The sequence below is a fragment of the Rousettus aegyptiacus genome, unplaced genomic scaffold (genome assembly GCF_014176215.1).
Source record: "Rousettus aegyptiacus isolate mRouAeg1 unplaced genomic scaffold, mRouAeg1.p scaffold_m13_p_5, whole genome shotgun sequence".
Lineage (NCBI taxonomy): Eukaryota > Metazoa > Chordata > Mammalia > Chiroptera > Pteropodidae > Rousettus > Rousettus aegyptiacus.
Window position 1 is genome coordinate 79792436 of NW_023416308.1, and position 16327 is coordinate 79808762.

General features: G+C 46.0%; 2 protein-coding genes across 6 annotated transcripts in view; one reads left to right on the forward strand and one right to left on the reverse strand.

Moving 5' to 3' along the window:
• Positions 1–655: 655 nt before the first annotated feature.
• Positions 656–16327, reverse strand: part of FAM160A2 (family with sequence similarity 160 member A2) — a 31426-nt gene continuing 15754 nt past the window's right edge. The window contains exons 8-13 of one of the 5 annotated variants that reach the window (XM_016133518.2): positions 16100–16305; positions 14945–15724; positions 12352–12530; positions 12030–12192; positions 9373–9561; positions 656–913 (exon numbers count right to left, since the gene is read on the reverse strand). In XM_016133518.2, coding sequence (XP_015989004.1) covers positions 894–913; positions 9373–9561; positions 12030–12192; positions 12352–12530; positions 14945–15724; positions 16100–16305 — 1537 coding nt within the window. In that variant the 3' untranslated portion in view covers positions 656–893. Of the gene's footprint in view, positions 9562–12029; positions 12193–12328; positions 12531–14944; positions 15725–16099; positions 16306–16327 lie in introns of those variants that run through there. The other 4 variants (XM_016133516.2, XM_016133517.2, XM_016133520.2 and 1 more) reach the window with 4 other exon arrangements.
• On the forward strand, positions 4016–8802 carry CUNH11orf42 (chromosome unknown C11orf42 homolog). Its single transcript, XM_016133522.2, has 3 exons — positions 4016–4087; positions 7534–8332; positions 8582–8802. The coding sequence occupies exons 1-3, from the start codon at positions 4016–4018 to the stop codon at positions 8710–8712; spliced, it is 1002 nt and encodes a 333-aa protein (XP_015989008.2). The 3' UTR covers positions 8713–8802.

Here is a 16327-nt window from a genome sequence, read left to right on the forward strand (position 1 = left end):
GTCATGGTATTACCCAAAAGGGGTTACACTTTCCACTCCACTCAGAAGGATATTGCACAAAAGACCTTTCACACCAGCATGGAGTCTAGAATGAGTACAATCTCAGAAAGCGGAGAGTCACTACTGAGTCAGTCATTGCTTGTATGCAAAGCAGACTCAAGCTCTCCAGAAAAACTACCATAACTGCAAGTATTGGAGTTAGCCGTGAAGACCTGAAGCCAGGTGCAACACTGACCACTCAGCACAGAGTGCTGGACCACACACCACGGATACCATACAGGAGGTCACAGATCTGAAAAAGCAGATGATGCCATGTCCAGGGTCACAACAGGTCTCACCAGGTCCTCATTAACAAGGAACTGAAGAGAGCCCAGAATTTCTGTAAGATTTTCAGAGGTGCTGAAAATTTCAGGAAGCCATTCTCAAATCAAGAGAATGAGGAAGGAATCTACACTTTTTCTCAAGTGTGTGCTCAGTCATTCTCTCGTGAAGTTCTGAGTTAAAAGCCCTCCAAGCAATGATTTTTGTGGGTAACTGTGACAAAATACTAATCCTAATGGGTCACAGGTCTTTACGATGTCTGTATCCTTCTCTTAACGGGTTCCTCTTCAATAAATCTATCCTGACAAAATAATCAGAGATGTGAACAAAGATGTATGCAATAAGGTATTTATTACAACATTATAAAGAAATGTGTGACAGCCCTGTGTCACACAAACACACATGCATGCCATTTTTTGTCTTTCCCCTCCAGTGCATGAAAAGGGAAATCATATGCAGCCAATGTTCATAAGCAACGAATTCTGTCATCCTCCCAGCACAGGAAGCCTCTCTTCTAAGGCACTTTCTCCCTTTGGTTGCCCAAGGCAGCTGATTCCAAAGCTTTGCATTGTTCATTGTGAGAACTTTCTTCCTGCAAGCCAAATATTTACCCACTTGGACATTTGTATTTTGTTTTGGATTGATATTGCATACGTACCTACCATATGTTGTGTTTAGAAGGCTTTACCAGCACTCTCTTATCATAACAACCTGAGAACAATTATAAGCCCATAATCACTTATCTACAATACCAAAAAAAGAAATCTGAACAATAGTTCATAACTTTGGCCCGAAACCTAACCTGAACCTTCACAATTGTATTTTTTATCTTGGTGTGGGTATTCATGTATTTAGCTGCAGAAATACTGATGTGTTTGATTATAGGGCAGTGCCCTTAATCTCACTGGGATATGCCTCAGTACCTCTGCATCTCTGTCTCCAACTTGTTCTGTCGGTCAGTTTTGCCTCATGTCTGTGTCTATTATGTAAGGGCACTACATTTCCTTTCTAAAATCTGAAAAATTCTGAAGTTGAAAAACACATCTGTTTCAGAAAGTTTTCAAATAAGGGACTAGAAACTTGTATGATTATCCCTTAGCCTGAGAGAAGTGAAGAGACTAGTTAGGGCTCTTTATCATTCTAAAATCTTTGCCATCCACACATTCTATCCTGCTTTAGAGGTGCCTTTATAGAAACTCATGTTCTCTAGATAATCAGCCCCAGCCAGTTTGTTGCCCTAATGCTTTCCACTCTGGTCACCCCTCAAGATATGCTGCAGATGATCTGTAACTTTTTCCCCAGTGAAGCCCCAGAACGTGTTACATGGGAGCAAACCCCATGAGCAGGAGGATATGGCCCACACAGCCCAGCCCTTGGGCTCAACTGCATCGGGAACACTGGTGTTATCTTTTTTCCTTTAGCAACTTTCAGTCTCAGACTCTATGAGCCAAAAGGAAAAACAGGCTTTCTTAATATCAGGTTAGGGCAGTGTGGAATTGAGGGAGGCTAGAAAATGGTAATCAGGCAGCAAAAGAGAGAAAACAGAGGTATGGGCTTCTTTTTTCATCATTACCCAATTTCCTCTCTCGGCCTCCTCTATGAACAAAAATCTGAGATACTCACCTGATTTCACCAACAGCCCATCATCCCTGCACCTACCTCATCCACACCCATCTCATTCTGGAACCCCCTCAGGATATGGATGTGCAGCATTCTCTGCCCGTTTATTAATAACTCTCATTGTGTCTGAACCTCTGCATCTGTCTCCTTTCTTGGGTCAATTTTGACCCATGCTGTTTCTCTTATCCTTGTGTCTACTTCTGTCTACCTGACTCAGAATTCCTTTCTGCAGGGAACGGAGTTACCAACTATACTATACCAGGTGATCTCTCCTTGTCAACCATAGTTTTTAAAATGTGCTAATGGTGCATTAGGAGGAAGACACTTGGTTTCATTTGTCTCAGCAGGAAACTTGGGGTTTCTGATTTGTTCCATTGCAGTTCTTCTCTCATCCTGCCCATTTACTCTCCACTCTACCACTTTGCACTTCCACCTAACATGCACCCTCCCAGCACAAACTCAGGAGAGCAGAAGTAATGCATTGGTTTCTCCTTTCACCAAAAGGACCTACTCACCGTTTAATGGTAAAAGTTGGAAACAGGCAGACTTGCACTAATTTATTTAAACCCTCTGAGCCTGTTCATTCACTTGTAAAATGAGAGAAATAATAGTACCTACTTCGAGAGATTACCAAAAGGATTGACTAAAATAATGCACTTAAAGTGTTTGGCACAGTTCCTAACACATAAGAGTTCAACAAATATTTGGTATTAACTCCTCTCCCAGAGCACAGGTCCATACTCACTGTCAAAACTTTGCTCAAGGACCTGGCACCCACACTCTTAGCTCTGTCTAGAAAGACCTGCCCTCCTCTAAAATCGGTTACGTCTCTTTTAGGAAACTTTTTTTGGTAACACTCTCTCCTACCATTAGAGAACCTTTCCCTATACCCCATACTCATACCACTTTGGCTAGGCTCAGATAATGGCCAACTTTGTGGATAGCTCTACATATTCAGCCAGGATAGAGAAGGATGCTCCCCACTCAGAAGGAGTCTTCTGAGCAGACATTAGACTCTGCAAAAGGACTCGAGAAAGAACTCTGGACAGTTGAGAGGCATAGTGAGAGAGTAGCTACTAGAAAGGCTCTCTAAAGTGGTTCTTCTCTGGGGAAAAACCACTCTTCTTTTCCACCAAAACAGCAAGTTGAAATCTCTGGACAGAGACACAAGGGGAAATCACATATAGATTAGGGCTGCAGTGAGAAGAACCTATTAGATACACATCAGCCTGGGACAGGGAGAGTGGAGCATAAAAAATTTTTCCACAAATTTACCTGGGTAATTCTGGCTTCCTGAAAGTTCTCTCTAGTTACTAAGGCAACAGTATCCCAATTAGATTCTTATCTTCCACATTGTCACCATTCAGCATAGCACCCTCCTACACACACACCTGGTTTTCATTGCAATTGAAACCCACTTGGGTTTCAACCCAGGCTGCACATTAAAGCTGCCTAAGAAGCTTTTAGAAATCCTGATGCCCAGGCACACTCCAGACCAATTAAATCAGAATTTCTGGTGGTCAGATTTTTGAAGCTCGCAGGTAATTCCAAAGTATGGCCAAGGTTGAGAACTACTGCTTGATTCTCAGTTTAAGTCCTGATCTGTACTTCTTCCATGTCCTTCAGGACCCCAATGCAACCTCACAAAGTCATCTGCAGGTGAAAAGACAGTATTGTAGATTGCTTCAAGGAGACTGCTAAAAGGAGGAGACCTGATCCTGTTTCCTTAAAAAACTCAGACCAAGAACTACACATAGCGTGCATGCATGCGCACACGTGCGCGCATGCACGCGCACACACAGAGGCAGACAAAGATACCCTAACAGATACCTGCATTTTCCTCCCCTAAAGCAGAAGAATAGAGAGGTGACTCAAGAGTATGTACTTAGACTATAAGAATAGTGAGATTAGGAAAGTGACTGCCCCCTCCCCACCCAAGGCCCCATTACCCAGCAGGACCTCTATGACCTCATGCTGTAGTAGGTCAGAGACTAGGGCCTGGGCCTTACCTTCCTGGGTGGCTTGGGGTTCCTGCAGCAGCCACTGCCCTGCCTAACCCCTTCCATACCCCATCATGTTGGCTGGTACCCCCCACCTGCTAACACTGGATGAAGCTGATGCCACCTGGACCCTCATCAAGGATAAGGTAGGTAAAGCAAGAGGGCTAAAAGGAAGCAACAAAGTGTGACCTAGCTGGGTCTGAGCAGCTTATGAGTAGGAATAGGTAGGAAGCCTGAAAACAATAACAACGTTTACTCAGTGCTTGCTTATGGGCCAGGAACTGCACAAAGTGCTCTGCATAAACTGTCCAATTGAATCACAATTGTGAACGAAGTAAGAATGGTTCCTTGAACATATAAGGAACTATGACAGCGGACAGGAAAAATGCTAAGTCAGGGGTAGGACTCAGGATGTCAGAAAGCTTTCTGAAGAGAATTACATTCTAGCTAAGTAAGTAGGAGTTATTCACACATAGAGGGAAGAGGACTACCTGGAACATAAACAGTGCTTAATAAACACCTGAATGAGTTCATGAGCGGTGGGTAGGTAAGTGAACAGAGTACTAATTTAAGATAGAACATACGAAAAGTTAGAAGAGGAAAAAGAAAAATGCAGATTTGTGAACTGCAAATAGTCCTCTAGAGCAGAGTTCAAAGGTGTAATGGTGAAAATAAGGTCAAAGAGGCACAGGGGCTGATCATGAAAGGCCTTTTCAACTTTCTAAAGAACCTGAACTTTACCTTCGACTTCTTCACAGATATTCCCTCTACCTTAACTTCCACAGAATAAGAGTTGCAGGTACCCAACAAATCCCACCAAATCTAGACAGCTAAAAATTTCCGAGGTGAGAATTCAGGGATGAGGTTCTGGAAGTGAATTTAAAAAACACTTATAGAAGGCAGCCTACCAAGTTTAAAACACCCATCTTAAATAAGTGCCTACCATAGTCAAAGCAGCCTTAATGGCGTGTAGTTCCCATTCAAAATGGAGAAGCTGCTCACCACAAAGGTCAACTTCCCAGGGAAGGAGAAACATGAGAGCCAAGGTACTTCCAAGTATTACAATAACTGGTTTCAGCAGTGGAAAAGGTTGGTTCAGGAATGGATCAATCAGAATGAAGGTGAAAGTAAATGAAGTCTTCAACTATTAGAAAGCTATGCCATCTCTGAGTATCAAAAAATCCCCTATCCTATTTTAATAGAAAATTGTCAGGAAAGTTAGGGTAGGGATATGCAGGATAAATCACTGGTGATATGTGGCAAATTTAAGGAGTAGGATATATTTGAGTGACCTGACTTCCTCTCTCCAGAACTGCTGACAGTTTATTGGGCACTTTGGAGAATATCTGGATGAACAGAAGGTGGCTTAAGAGCCTCCCACTCAAATTCAAACCAGCTTAGGCACATCCAGGAAGATAATCTTCCACCATCACTTTCATGTGCTGCCCCTGGGAGATCTAAATTTGCAGGCCTCTAAGTTCCATAAAACTTCCACCTAGAAGTAAAAGTGCAATAGGAACAGGTAGTGGTCTCGAATGGTGATTCTACCAAGAACACAGTCACCCTGGCATAGAACTGAGTGCCTTATTTTTCCTATTTTAGGATAACCACTGAGGCCTTCAAGGGTGAGAAAGGAGACCTAATAAACTGCCATGGCAAATTCATATCTACCTTCTGAGAGTCTCTAGCTAACTCAGGGATTCACCTTTTAGCAGAAACCTTGACCATAAAACCAGTTGTTTTAAGTATGACATTCCTGTTAGAGGAAACTCTTCTGGAGACACTCCCACTCATGTCTTATTTATATAGGATCCTAGGCACCAATGGAGCCACTAGGGTAGGATTCTGAAGTTACACTTGGTGACTATGCTTTCATTGTCATGGGGCCGAGCACGCCATACTAAAATGCCAACCTACGAGTACTCTGCTCTCACCCCTGAAAACCCAAATGGCCTCCTTCTCAGGGCCCTAGTTCTTCAGCCTGATACCCCCACCCAAAAGTAAGTGTTCCATGTTTCAGTGAAGCAAAGAATAAGGAAAAATGGCAAATTCTTCCATGCAGATCAAGAAAGAACACCAGTTATCTCCTCAGCTAGGTGACAAGACAGTAAGTAGTCTTCAAGATACCTCAGCTTACTGGAAGTACAGACACAGCTCCGATCAGTTAGCTACCCTCCTCTTATGCTAGGGGACAGCACTTCTAAAACAGCTTTAAGTAGCAAAAAACAGATCAGCCTTAAGGGAACATTAGTGAATTCTACCAGAGGACCAGCCAAGTGGGCAATGCCATCAGTAGGGGCAGAGACATGTGGGATTTGGGGGCTGGAGGAGAGTAGTAGAGTATATGGCATTTGAAGAACAGGGCTCTAACATGAAAGAAGCCCAAAAAAGGAATTCTGTATACTCCCTAGCAGAACACAGAAGTCTCAGCCAACGACATCCTGAATGAGTTGTTATTATACAGTTTGTTAAGTATAATTACTAGAGAGGACCTTACAGTATTTCCCAGTTGGTCATGAACTTAAAACTTTCCAGAACTAGGTTCCCAAACCCAAAAAGGCTAAGACAAGTAAGACAAAACTGAGAGGAACTGGAATTCCTAAAAGCATATTAAAACTAGCATTACAAAGATGAGGCCTCAGCTAGGGCAGAAGGTGTTTATGAAGTGGTAACAAACATGGTGTAAGAATGGACATTCCAAACTTATTTCTGTATACCCATTCTGCTCTAGCTCCACTGGTTAAGGACATCACCCATCTAACCAATTACCTAAGAATAATCCTTGAAGATTCCTCTTCCCACGCCCCTCAAGTGACAAGTTCTACTAATTCTATAACATATATCTTCCCCCATTATTTTAGTTAAGGGCCTCACCATATCTTGCCTGATTATAATACTCTTAACTTACTTTTGTCTTTATGCCTTCCTATTCAAAATTACCTTTTTAAAATGTATGTCTGATCCTGCCCCTTCTAACCAGAGCCCTTCAAGTGGCTCCCCATTGGCCTTAGGATAAAATTCCAATCACTTAGCATACACACAGGCCTTTCTTAATCAAGTTCCTGTGTGCCTGTCCCTCCTCATACCCTACATTTATATAATATGAAATTACAAGTTCCTGAATGTGCCCTCTTAATTTGTAAGCTTAGGTTTTCTCACTGGCCGTTCCCTCTGCCTGGACTGACCATTTTCCTGCCCAGCTAATTCCTTCAAAGCTCCAGTACTGACACCTAGAAACTTCTGATCCTCTTCTATCAAAGACAAAGGCTGTAAAATCGCTTCTCACCTCCTCTAGAGCCTGCTCTCTATTATTGTACTTAGTTGACTGTTTACATTTTTGTCTTCTCCATCAGACTGAGATATATTAGAACAAGAACAAAGTTTCATTCTTTTATGTATTCCCTGTATGTATCTAGCTGAGTAGACATTCAAGATTTTGCTACGGGAGAGAACTGGGAGATAAGCAGAAAGTATGAGTCTGAGTACCTTATGAAGATGTAACCAAACAATGACAGAGGGAGGGTCAGTCTAGAGTGGAGTAACATGTAACTCCTGACCCTCAGTCCCTGACTCATACACTGGCCACCTGCAGGTTATCGAAGAGCGCTTTGGGCCCAATGTAGTGGCAGTACCTTTCCTATCGGATGCAGCCTGCTATGACCTACTGGGTGTGCTAGTGAAGCAGTCCCGCCCAGCCCATAGCCGCCTGGTTTTACCAGGTCGTCAAGGCCGGCGGGCACTACAACCAGTGGGACCACTACCAAACCTCCTGGAGCAAGCAGGGTCTGAGGGTGCCTTTGCCCACTGCACTCGGGAATACTCACCAAACGGCCGAGCAGAGATAGCCTACGAAGAAATGCGACTCTTAGATGGGCAGCCCTGCCGGATCCGCCTACATATGGGTGGCCTACGCAAAAAGGTGGCCTTCCTGCTGTTGCCACCAGGGCAGGTGAGCCTACAGAAGACTCTTCCCTGGCTCCGAAGCACCCGCAGCGTCTATGTCATCTACCAGATCTTCTGCTGTTCCTGGCTACAGCTGGGGCTGTTGCCTACAGGCCGTGAACCCCAGCTGCTCCGGTTACAACGGTCACTCCCTGTTGCCTTCTCGTGCCTCAAGTTTTCACTGCAGCCCAAAGGAATGCTGGGACCACAGAAGCCCCTGACCAAAGATCCACTGCTCCATGGGGCCAACTGGGTCAGACCCAACCTCAGCATCATGCCACCTCTGGACCCCACATCAGCCCCGGACGATATCCCAGAAGCTACTGAAATGCCCCTACCTGTCCCAGCCCCACCTACACCACCTCCCCAGGAAGGGCCAGAGGGCAGAGTCACCAGATTCTCTTACAAGGGCAGAAACCCTTTCCGAAGAGGGCCCCAGATGTTGTCAGGTACTATGTGGGGGAAATGAATAGAGGGATGGAATAGGGTGGAGGGAGAGGACAGAAAGAGTATAGCCCAGGAATGTATGGGATACCCATAACCCCGGTGAGAGGGATGGAGTGAGGGAGACAGGGGAGGGTGATGAAAACATGGTCTTGGTGAGGGGGTGGGCACAGCACAGAAAACCTGAGGGAGGGACCAGGGAGGCAGAAAGACCAGGGCATGAGTCAAGCTGTGACTATCCCCAACCCTGGCAGAGAACTGGCTCTTCAGCCCCCGCAGCCCCCCACCAGGAGCCCAGGGTGGGGGCCCCGGGGACCCCGATCGGCACTCCATGTCCCTGCCCCTGCTGCAGGGTCTGTCCTCAGAGTTCGACAGCGACGACTGAAGTGGATGCAACAGATGCAGGGGGCAAAGCCCCCAAGTTCGGGCATAGGGATACTGGTCCCCAATAAACATCAGCTGCTGCTCCCCCAAATCATGCTAGGCCCTGCTGCTTCTTTCTTCTGGGGTCTGAAGAAGGGTAGAGTCCCTACTTTTCTCCCTAGGCATCATGTCCCCTTCGTCTCTAAGGGAATAAGGAATACCTTAAACCTTGGCATCAATGTTCTCATTGAAAATATCCCTGACCATTCCCCATCTATACACAACCTTCTTGGAGCCCCAGCCACATATAAAAAGAGTGGGAAAGAAGAATGAGCACAGAATAGAGATTTCCCTTTTATACATATTGCAACAAGTTCTCCATAAAACATTCATTTGAAATAAATTAAAAAGTCCTCTTGCCACTGCCTCCACACATAAAAAGGAGCCTGCACCCTGGCCCCAGCCCCAGTCCCAGCCCACTCAAGGCCCTGATTGTCCATGGAAGAAAGTTAAGGATTGAGGGGCCCAAAGCCTGAGATGGGAGGGACAGATCCCTCTTCTGAAGTATCCAACAAGAAAGGCGAGGTGACAGCATGGGCCTGGGAGATGGCGGCCAACTCCTTGAGAAACTCAGGAAAAATGACTGCACAGTAGACAGCATTCTTGACTCGCAGAGCCTCACCTTGGCGCTCAGGGGCCCCACCCCGAGGGGGGAGAACCGGAGTTGAAGCCCCAGGGGAGCCCCCACCTAGGCCAAGTCCTGCACCGTCTCTCCCAGGCTGATGAACCAACTGTGCTGCCTGCCGGGCCCTGGTTGGACTGTGTGTGTGCCGCAGGAGCAACTCCCCCAAGGATGGCCTCCGGCTCTTCGCTGCAAACAGACAGGGGTATCATGAAGGTACTGGGGTCAGGCAAACTCCCTTGGTCAGGGAGAGGAGCTTTCCTCATGTCACCCCCCCCAGATGCACAGACTTCTTGACTAGGACTCTCAATACCCAAATGCTGCTTTCCCAGCCTTCTCTCTATCTAGCCTCCCCACCCAGCAAACCATCATCCTCAGCTTTCCCAGTCAGTCAACACTTTAGCCACTTCATTCCCAGCCAAGATCTCTTCTTTCCCCATGCCCCTTCACCTCAAGAGATTTACTTACTACTCCTCTTTCCAATCATTAGTCTACCTCACCAACCTATTTCTCCTCAGTCCAAAACATGCCCTTACTTCATGCTTCCTATCACCCTCCTAAACTAGAGTCAAACATGTCCACCTTCCCCTACCTGACCCACATCCTCTATTCCTTCAATACCCACGGAGGCTATACATGTAATCATAGTTCAGTGACTTTATCATTTCTGTCACAGTCCACTATCCCTCCAAGATCTGCTCTCCTGTGCCACTCGCCTTCTACAAGTCTCTCTCTTATATTCACAAAAGCCATACTCCAATTAGTTGTGGCCAGACAACTTCATGTCAAATAAGCCATTTAAAATATTGCCCGCCCTCCTCTAATTCTCTGCCTAGATTCCTGGCTCAGGATCTATGTCCAACATCTAGGGCCTAGGCTCTATGGATCTAGTCTCTAGATCATGATAGTTCCCATTCTCTAGCTCTAATACTGGCTACAGAGTGATACTAGACAGATCTATTAAATTCGGTATTCAGAACCCTTCACAACCAGGCTCATACTCCTCCTCTAACCTCCTGAGACTCTCTATTCCTGACCCTCCTTTTGCATCCACACCTATCTGCTCTCTCTGGATCGCTCCAGGTTCTTTCCATGCTTCTGTAGCCCCCTCTGCCTTAATTTTGCTCTCCCTACTGTTGTCATCTTTGGCTTAATTTCACTATCTCCTCCTCTTTGGGAAACCACCTCTGATTTGCCCTCCACTGACTTCCCATTTTACTGCCCTTATCAGATTTCATTTTAATAATTCATTTACATATATATATCATCTACCTCATACACTAATTGTGAGCCTAAGGGCTTGGACTCTGTCTCATTTACCTTTGTATGCCTGAGCCATACACAACCCCTGGGCCATACACAAAGAACAAAGTACCACAATTGTGGACATAAGAAATAGTCACAATACTAGACAATCAGGAAATCATGATAAGGAACTCCGCTGAGTCTTCACAGCTATGTAATAACCCTTCTGGTACTCTCTCCCCAACCCATACACTTTTCTCCTTAAGCCCCTATCTTACCTCTGCTCTCTTGCTCTCAGTATATTATTTTGCCTCCTACTTAGATAAACATACAAAGAATGACTTCAATTCCTTAAACTTCTCTTCCATACCTGACAACTCCATTGGTACATATCATTTCCTCCTGATCTCTTCTCATTTGCTTCAAAAGGGGAAAAAACAACCTTTTCCCCTCCAAAGTTAATCCTTTCCTAATGTTCTGAATCTCAATATTTCCATCATCTTTGGGACCCTGCTCCTTCGGTTATGATGTTCCTTTAATCTCTTTCTAGAATGTCAGCTCTTTGAAGGCATAGATCTCATCCTATAACTCCCTGAGTCCCCTGTACCAAAGACAGTGCCTAGCACATTAGTCAAGTGCTCAGATACTTGTTAATGAAAGGTCTAGATTTAAAACTCCATAGTCATATTTAACTCATCCTTCTTCCTTATATCCCACAACCACTCACCAATGTCTGCCAATACTTCCAACCCACTTCCACTTTGTTGAATTCTTCCTTTCTGTTTCCACTATTCTAATTCAAGCCTTATAGGTCACATCTGCATTACAGCAGAATCCTCCTGACTGCTCTGACTACATTTTCTCCTAGCTCCAATTCACCTAGCCATGAACTAGCATATGAACACTGCCTAAAAGGTTACAACTTCTACCCAGCCCAACTTCTATTTTGAGAACCTTGTGCTCTGGTCAAATCTTTCTAGCCTTACTACCAAACTGGTCTACCACCTTCCAAAGCCCCTGCTCCAACTAAATAGTAGATGCTATCCCCTAAACAAAAGAATAAAACCAACTCTCTCCTTTGCCTACACAAGTCCTACCCACTTCACAAGGCCCACATCAAGCACCATGTCCTTTACCAAGCTGTAACAAAACCTCAACTTAAAGACTAGTCTGTCCCCTTGCCTGTTCCCAACAACTGGAGCAATTTTTGCTGGTACTGCTGATTTAGCTCTTAGTGGACAGAAATATGTTTATCCTTTGATCAGAAGCCTGAGGACAAACACCAAGACTCAAATTCCTACAACTTCCCACAGTTCCCATCGCAAGTCTTCACTCTTAATAAGAGTTCAATTAACGTAGGCTATTTAGCTATCTAGGAAGGGTAGGGAAAGGGGTGGCGAGGTAGGCCTCACCTAGAGGATCAGAGCGGCGGGGAGCAGGTCCTGCTGCAGGGCCTTCAGCCCAGTCCAACTTGCCACGAGCAATGAGGTACTTCTTGGCTTTGGAAAGTAGTGCTGGGAAGTCCTCCTGGGAGGCCGCAAAGTTCTCAATCTTATTCTTCACAGAGCCCAGCACCTACAAAGTACAACTTCCTGACATTTCTGGGTGGCTCTAGACTGATGCAATCCTTTACAGTCCCACTGGGCCTGCTCCCAGCACCCCCGGGGCCACTCCAGCTGCGGACCTGGCCCACCACGGAGCCTGGACGCACCCATGCATGCATGCATCGCACACCTGCAGCAGGGACTTGACACTGGGCTGGAAGACCATGTTGGTGTTGAGCAGGAAAGAGCGGAGCAAGGGCTGGGGATGACAGGCCAGCTGGGCCACCAGCCCCGTCAGCAGGAAGTTGACATAGACGGAGTTCTGCAGCATGTTCTCGAGTTTGGCAAAGAGCACAGCCATGAAGGGGCCTGGGAGGGGTGGGCACAAGGATACAAGGCCTGAACACAATGCACATCGCACGCATTCCTCCCAAAAACAAGAGACCCCCACCCTTACCAGATGAAAATTATCTGCATGTCAGTCTCTGATTATGTTTAAATATCCTGTGACCACCTATTCTGGAGGAAATAAAATGGCAGGCACCACACGGACCCACAAGAGTCCAGATGCCAGCTTTACACAGACTAGAGCTGAAGAGAGCCAGACTGCAGGCTCTAGAGTCAGAGAGACCTGGTTTCAAATTTCAGCTTTACCCTTTACTAGTTAATGGATGAATCAAAACTCTCTAAGCATAGTTTCTGACTTGGTAAAATAAGAAAATATACCCACCTCATAAGATTATTAAGAGGACCAAAGAGAGACTGACACAAAGCTTAAGTCAGATACAGACTTATAAAATATTCAATAATTGCTATAAGCTATATAATATTTCTCAGTTTTTAAAAATGCTTTAAGAGGCCTAACAGAAAAAAGAACAAGCGAGAAAGTGATCAAGACCAAAGGATAATTGGATTGGACACAAAACGAAAGATAACACTAGACTTGGGTTAGAAAGAAAGCAAGAAGAAAGTGACTATATGGGAGAACTCTTTCAAGGACTAAAGTTAGGAGAGAACTCTTTCAAGGACCAAAGGAGAAATCAGCTCTGTTTAGGAGCTGGAGATCAAGAAGGTGGAAAAGGACCTGTAGAAAAAAGAGCTTATTTGAGAGCCAGAAAAAAACGATTCAGGGCAGACTATTTGGTGGAGGAGAGGCTAATAAAAGGGATTAGAATGATCTACTGGTAAAACTGGCCTCCACTGAGACAAATCCCCAGCACTAAGACTCCAGAACCATCAGTTTGTCTGATCAGGGATCTGTGGGGGAAAAGGAATATACCTAAGAACTGCAGTACGAATTAAGACAGGAGAACAAAGGGCAAGAGGTAGTGAATCCTGGAAAAGATAGTAGATATATATGACTAGCCTTAACTCTAAAACAACTCTAGTTTAACAGGGTCCATCACTTTGTCCTTCTGCTTCTCTTATTTCCTGGTACTTTCTTGCAGGAGAAAATTCAAAAAGCTTGATGAGTTTGCAAAGAAGTAAAGGATAGGGCTTCAATTAATGCTTCAAGAATGTGGTAAACCCTGCGTACCACCTTCTAGTAGTACTAAAAAGGAAGGAGCGAGGCAAAGGCTAAATAATTAAATCGAAAGATATATTTTCTATAGTCTGCAAGAGGGAGTCATCATGACTCCAGAGCAGATCTGATGCTGTGCAAGCAGAACGGCAGCACATCCCAGGCCCCATTAGGACAAGTATTGATCAAGGCATGACAACCTGACTACAAATAACTGGAAGATGGTTGACGTGGTCAACTTACATCTGCCATGTACCCAAGAGATGATAATTCTAGTAAAAAGCTACCATGGGCTGAGTTCTCGCAATGTACCAGCATCATAATAAGTAATTTACATGCATCAATGACACAAATGGGACACTAACTCACGGTATGTCTAGCCCAAAGTACTACGGCGCTTCCCAAAGGTGACTTTTTCCCCCCTAACTCAGGATATGGAGTAAGGATAAGAACCAGATGAGGGCTAGGCTGAGTAGAACTGGCCCTCAAACAAAAACAAAGAGGAGTTAGCCTAGTCACTCATGTCAGGTTAGCTCCAAAGACATCCTGGAGAAACTGAAAGAACTCAGTTGAGGCACTCAAGGCCACACTTTGTCTTCTGCCCTAAAGAGGTATTTTACTCTGTCTGCTTCAGTCCTTATTACTAACCACAAATCCTTAAGAAAGTTTTACTGGATAGTCATGGCAACCAACCAGTTATAAGGACAGGGAACGGAAGAAACCTAAAGTTGAATCCTGTAAAGAGGCTGGAAGAAAGCAGGTCAAGACCAAGTAGGGGAAGAACACCACGAGAGCTGCTCCTGGGCCACAGAAGAGCTGACAGAAGACCTAACACCCAGACAGATATACTAGTGGGAACAGAATGGTTTACAGGTGCTTCATACACAGGACAGCCAGTACGTCTTTCACATGGTTCAGGTACATTACTGTGACTCACCAGGAAACATCAAACACAGAATACCCTGATCACAAATCCCAGGAAATGGCCAGACCGGGGAACAGGAGGAACATGCACATAGGACATACATACAAGGTTGAGACATAAGTCAATACTCAAACCAGCACAAGCATGGAAGACATACACAAAGACAAGAGACACGAGTATGACATGATATGTATCTGGAAGGAACTCAAGCAAAATGAATGAGGAGCTAGGCAAGTACACAGAAATGACATGGCCAAGAAGTTTCAGAAACCAGCACAAACATGTCAAAGCATGCAAACAGTACACAAAGAAGAAAGCCTAGGGTAAGTAGCTTACCAGTGAAGGGCTGGCTTGGTAGCTGGTTGAGAGTCCGCAAAGGGCTGCTGAGGAAGGGGCCAGGGGGCTCAGGGGGACAGGTGAAGCTCTCGTAGGCCTCCTCCTCCTCAAGAGGTAGTGGAGGCTCTAATGGGGTCTCTGAGCCAGCTCCCCCATTGCTCAATGCCACCTCCAGTTCCTGGAGCTCCTGTCCAAAGCTCTCTAGTCCTGCCATGCCCTCGGAGGTGCCCTCTAGCAGTTCCCCAGCTCCTTCCTGTGGCACCCTACGAACTTTCTTGGCCCCCTCAGGCCATGGTACTGGCATCCCATTGAGCTGGGGAGGAGACAGGTGGCCAGGGCCCTCCCCTACAACCCCAGCCAGTCCCGCACACCCCAACTCCTCCTCTTCCCCTTCCCCCACATTGTCCCTGTCCTCCTCAGGCAGTAGGCTGCGTTTCTTAGTCCGGGAGCCAACAGGACTAGGCTCAGGAGGGGGCCGCTCGCCATCATAGGGGGCAGACCAGGTACGGCAGGCTCGGACACAGCGGTCCACACCACGGCGTGCCTCACGCAGATACTCCAGGTAATTGTCTTCCAGCTCACCAGGCTCCTCTGCAGGGCTGAGCCGTCGGCCAGGGCTGGAGGCTGGGGATGCAGCAAGCCCTGGTGAACAAGGGGCTGGAGTTGGAGACTCAGAGCCAACCAAGCTCTGCTGTCGCAGGAAGAGGGCCAGACGAGATGGCGTAGAGGGCCGGGGTACTGTCACCACAGAAGAGGAGTCAACACTTGGGCTTCCAGGGCCTGCAGAGGGGAAAAACATAACAGGAATCAATGACAGGTGCTCCAGGAAGAGAAATAGACACCTAAGGAGACTGAGAAAGCAATGAGACAGCAAAAACATGGGACCAATTCAGATGGCTGACTCCACCCTCCAAATGAAGCTTTTCCTCATCCACTACTCAATCTCATCATCACCAACACCAAAGAAACAATGGAAACAGGAAGAGCATGAAACTGGAAAGAAACAGCTTTACTCAGAAGCTAAATTTCTTTAATGGCATTAAAGATCCACCCTGCAAGACCCCTCACTGACTTCCCCAAAGATGGAATGCCACTCATGGCTACCTCCCCCCACTCACCCCTTGTTGTTAGACTCCCCCAGAATCCAGGCCATACCCGTGGTCTCCTCCCTTTTCCCTGCCTCTCTGCTAGGCCCACCTCGTGCCCACGAGGCATGCTCTGGACGGGGTGGGCTAGAGGCACGGTGCCTACAACAGCGTGGGATTAGGGAGAGAAACTTGTCTGCTGCTCGTCCATACAGGTCCACATCACGCACAGCTGGCTTCTGGCTCAACATCACATGGTTACATGGAACAAGATACCTGGGAAAGACAGCAGAAAAGG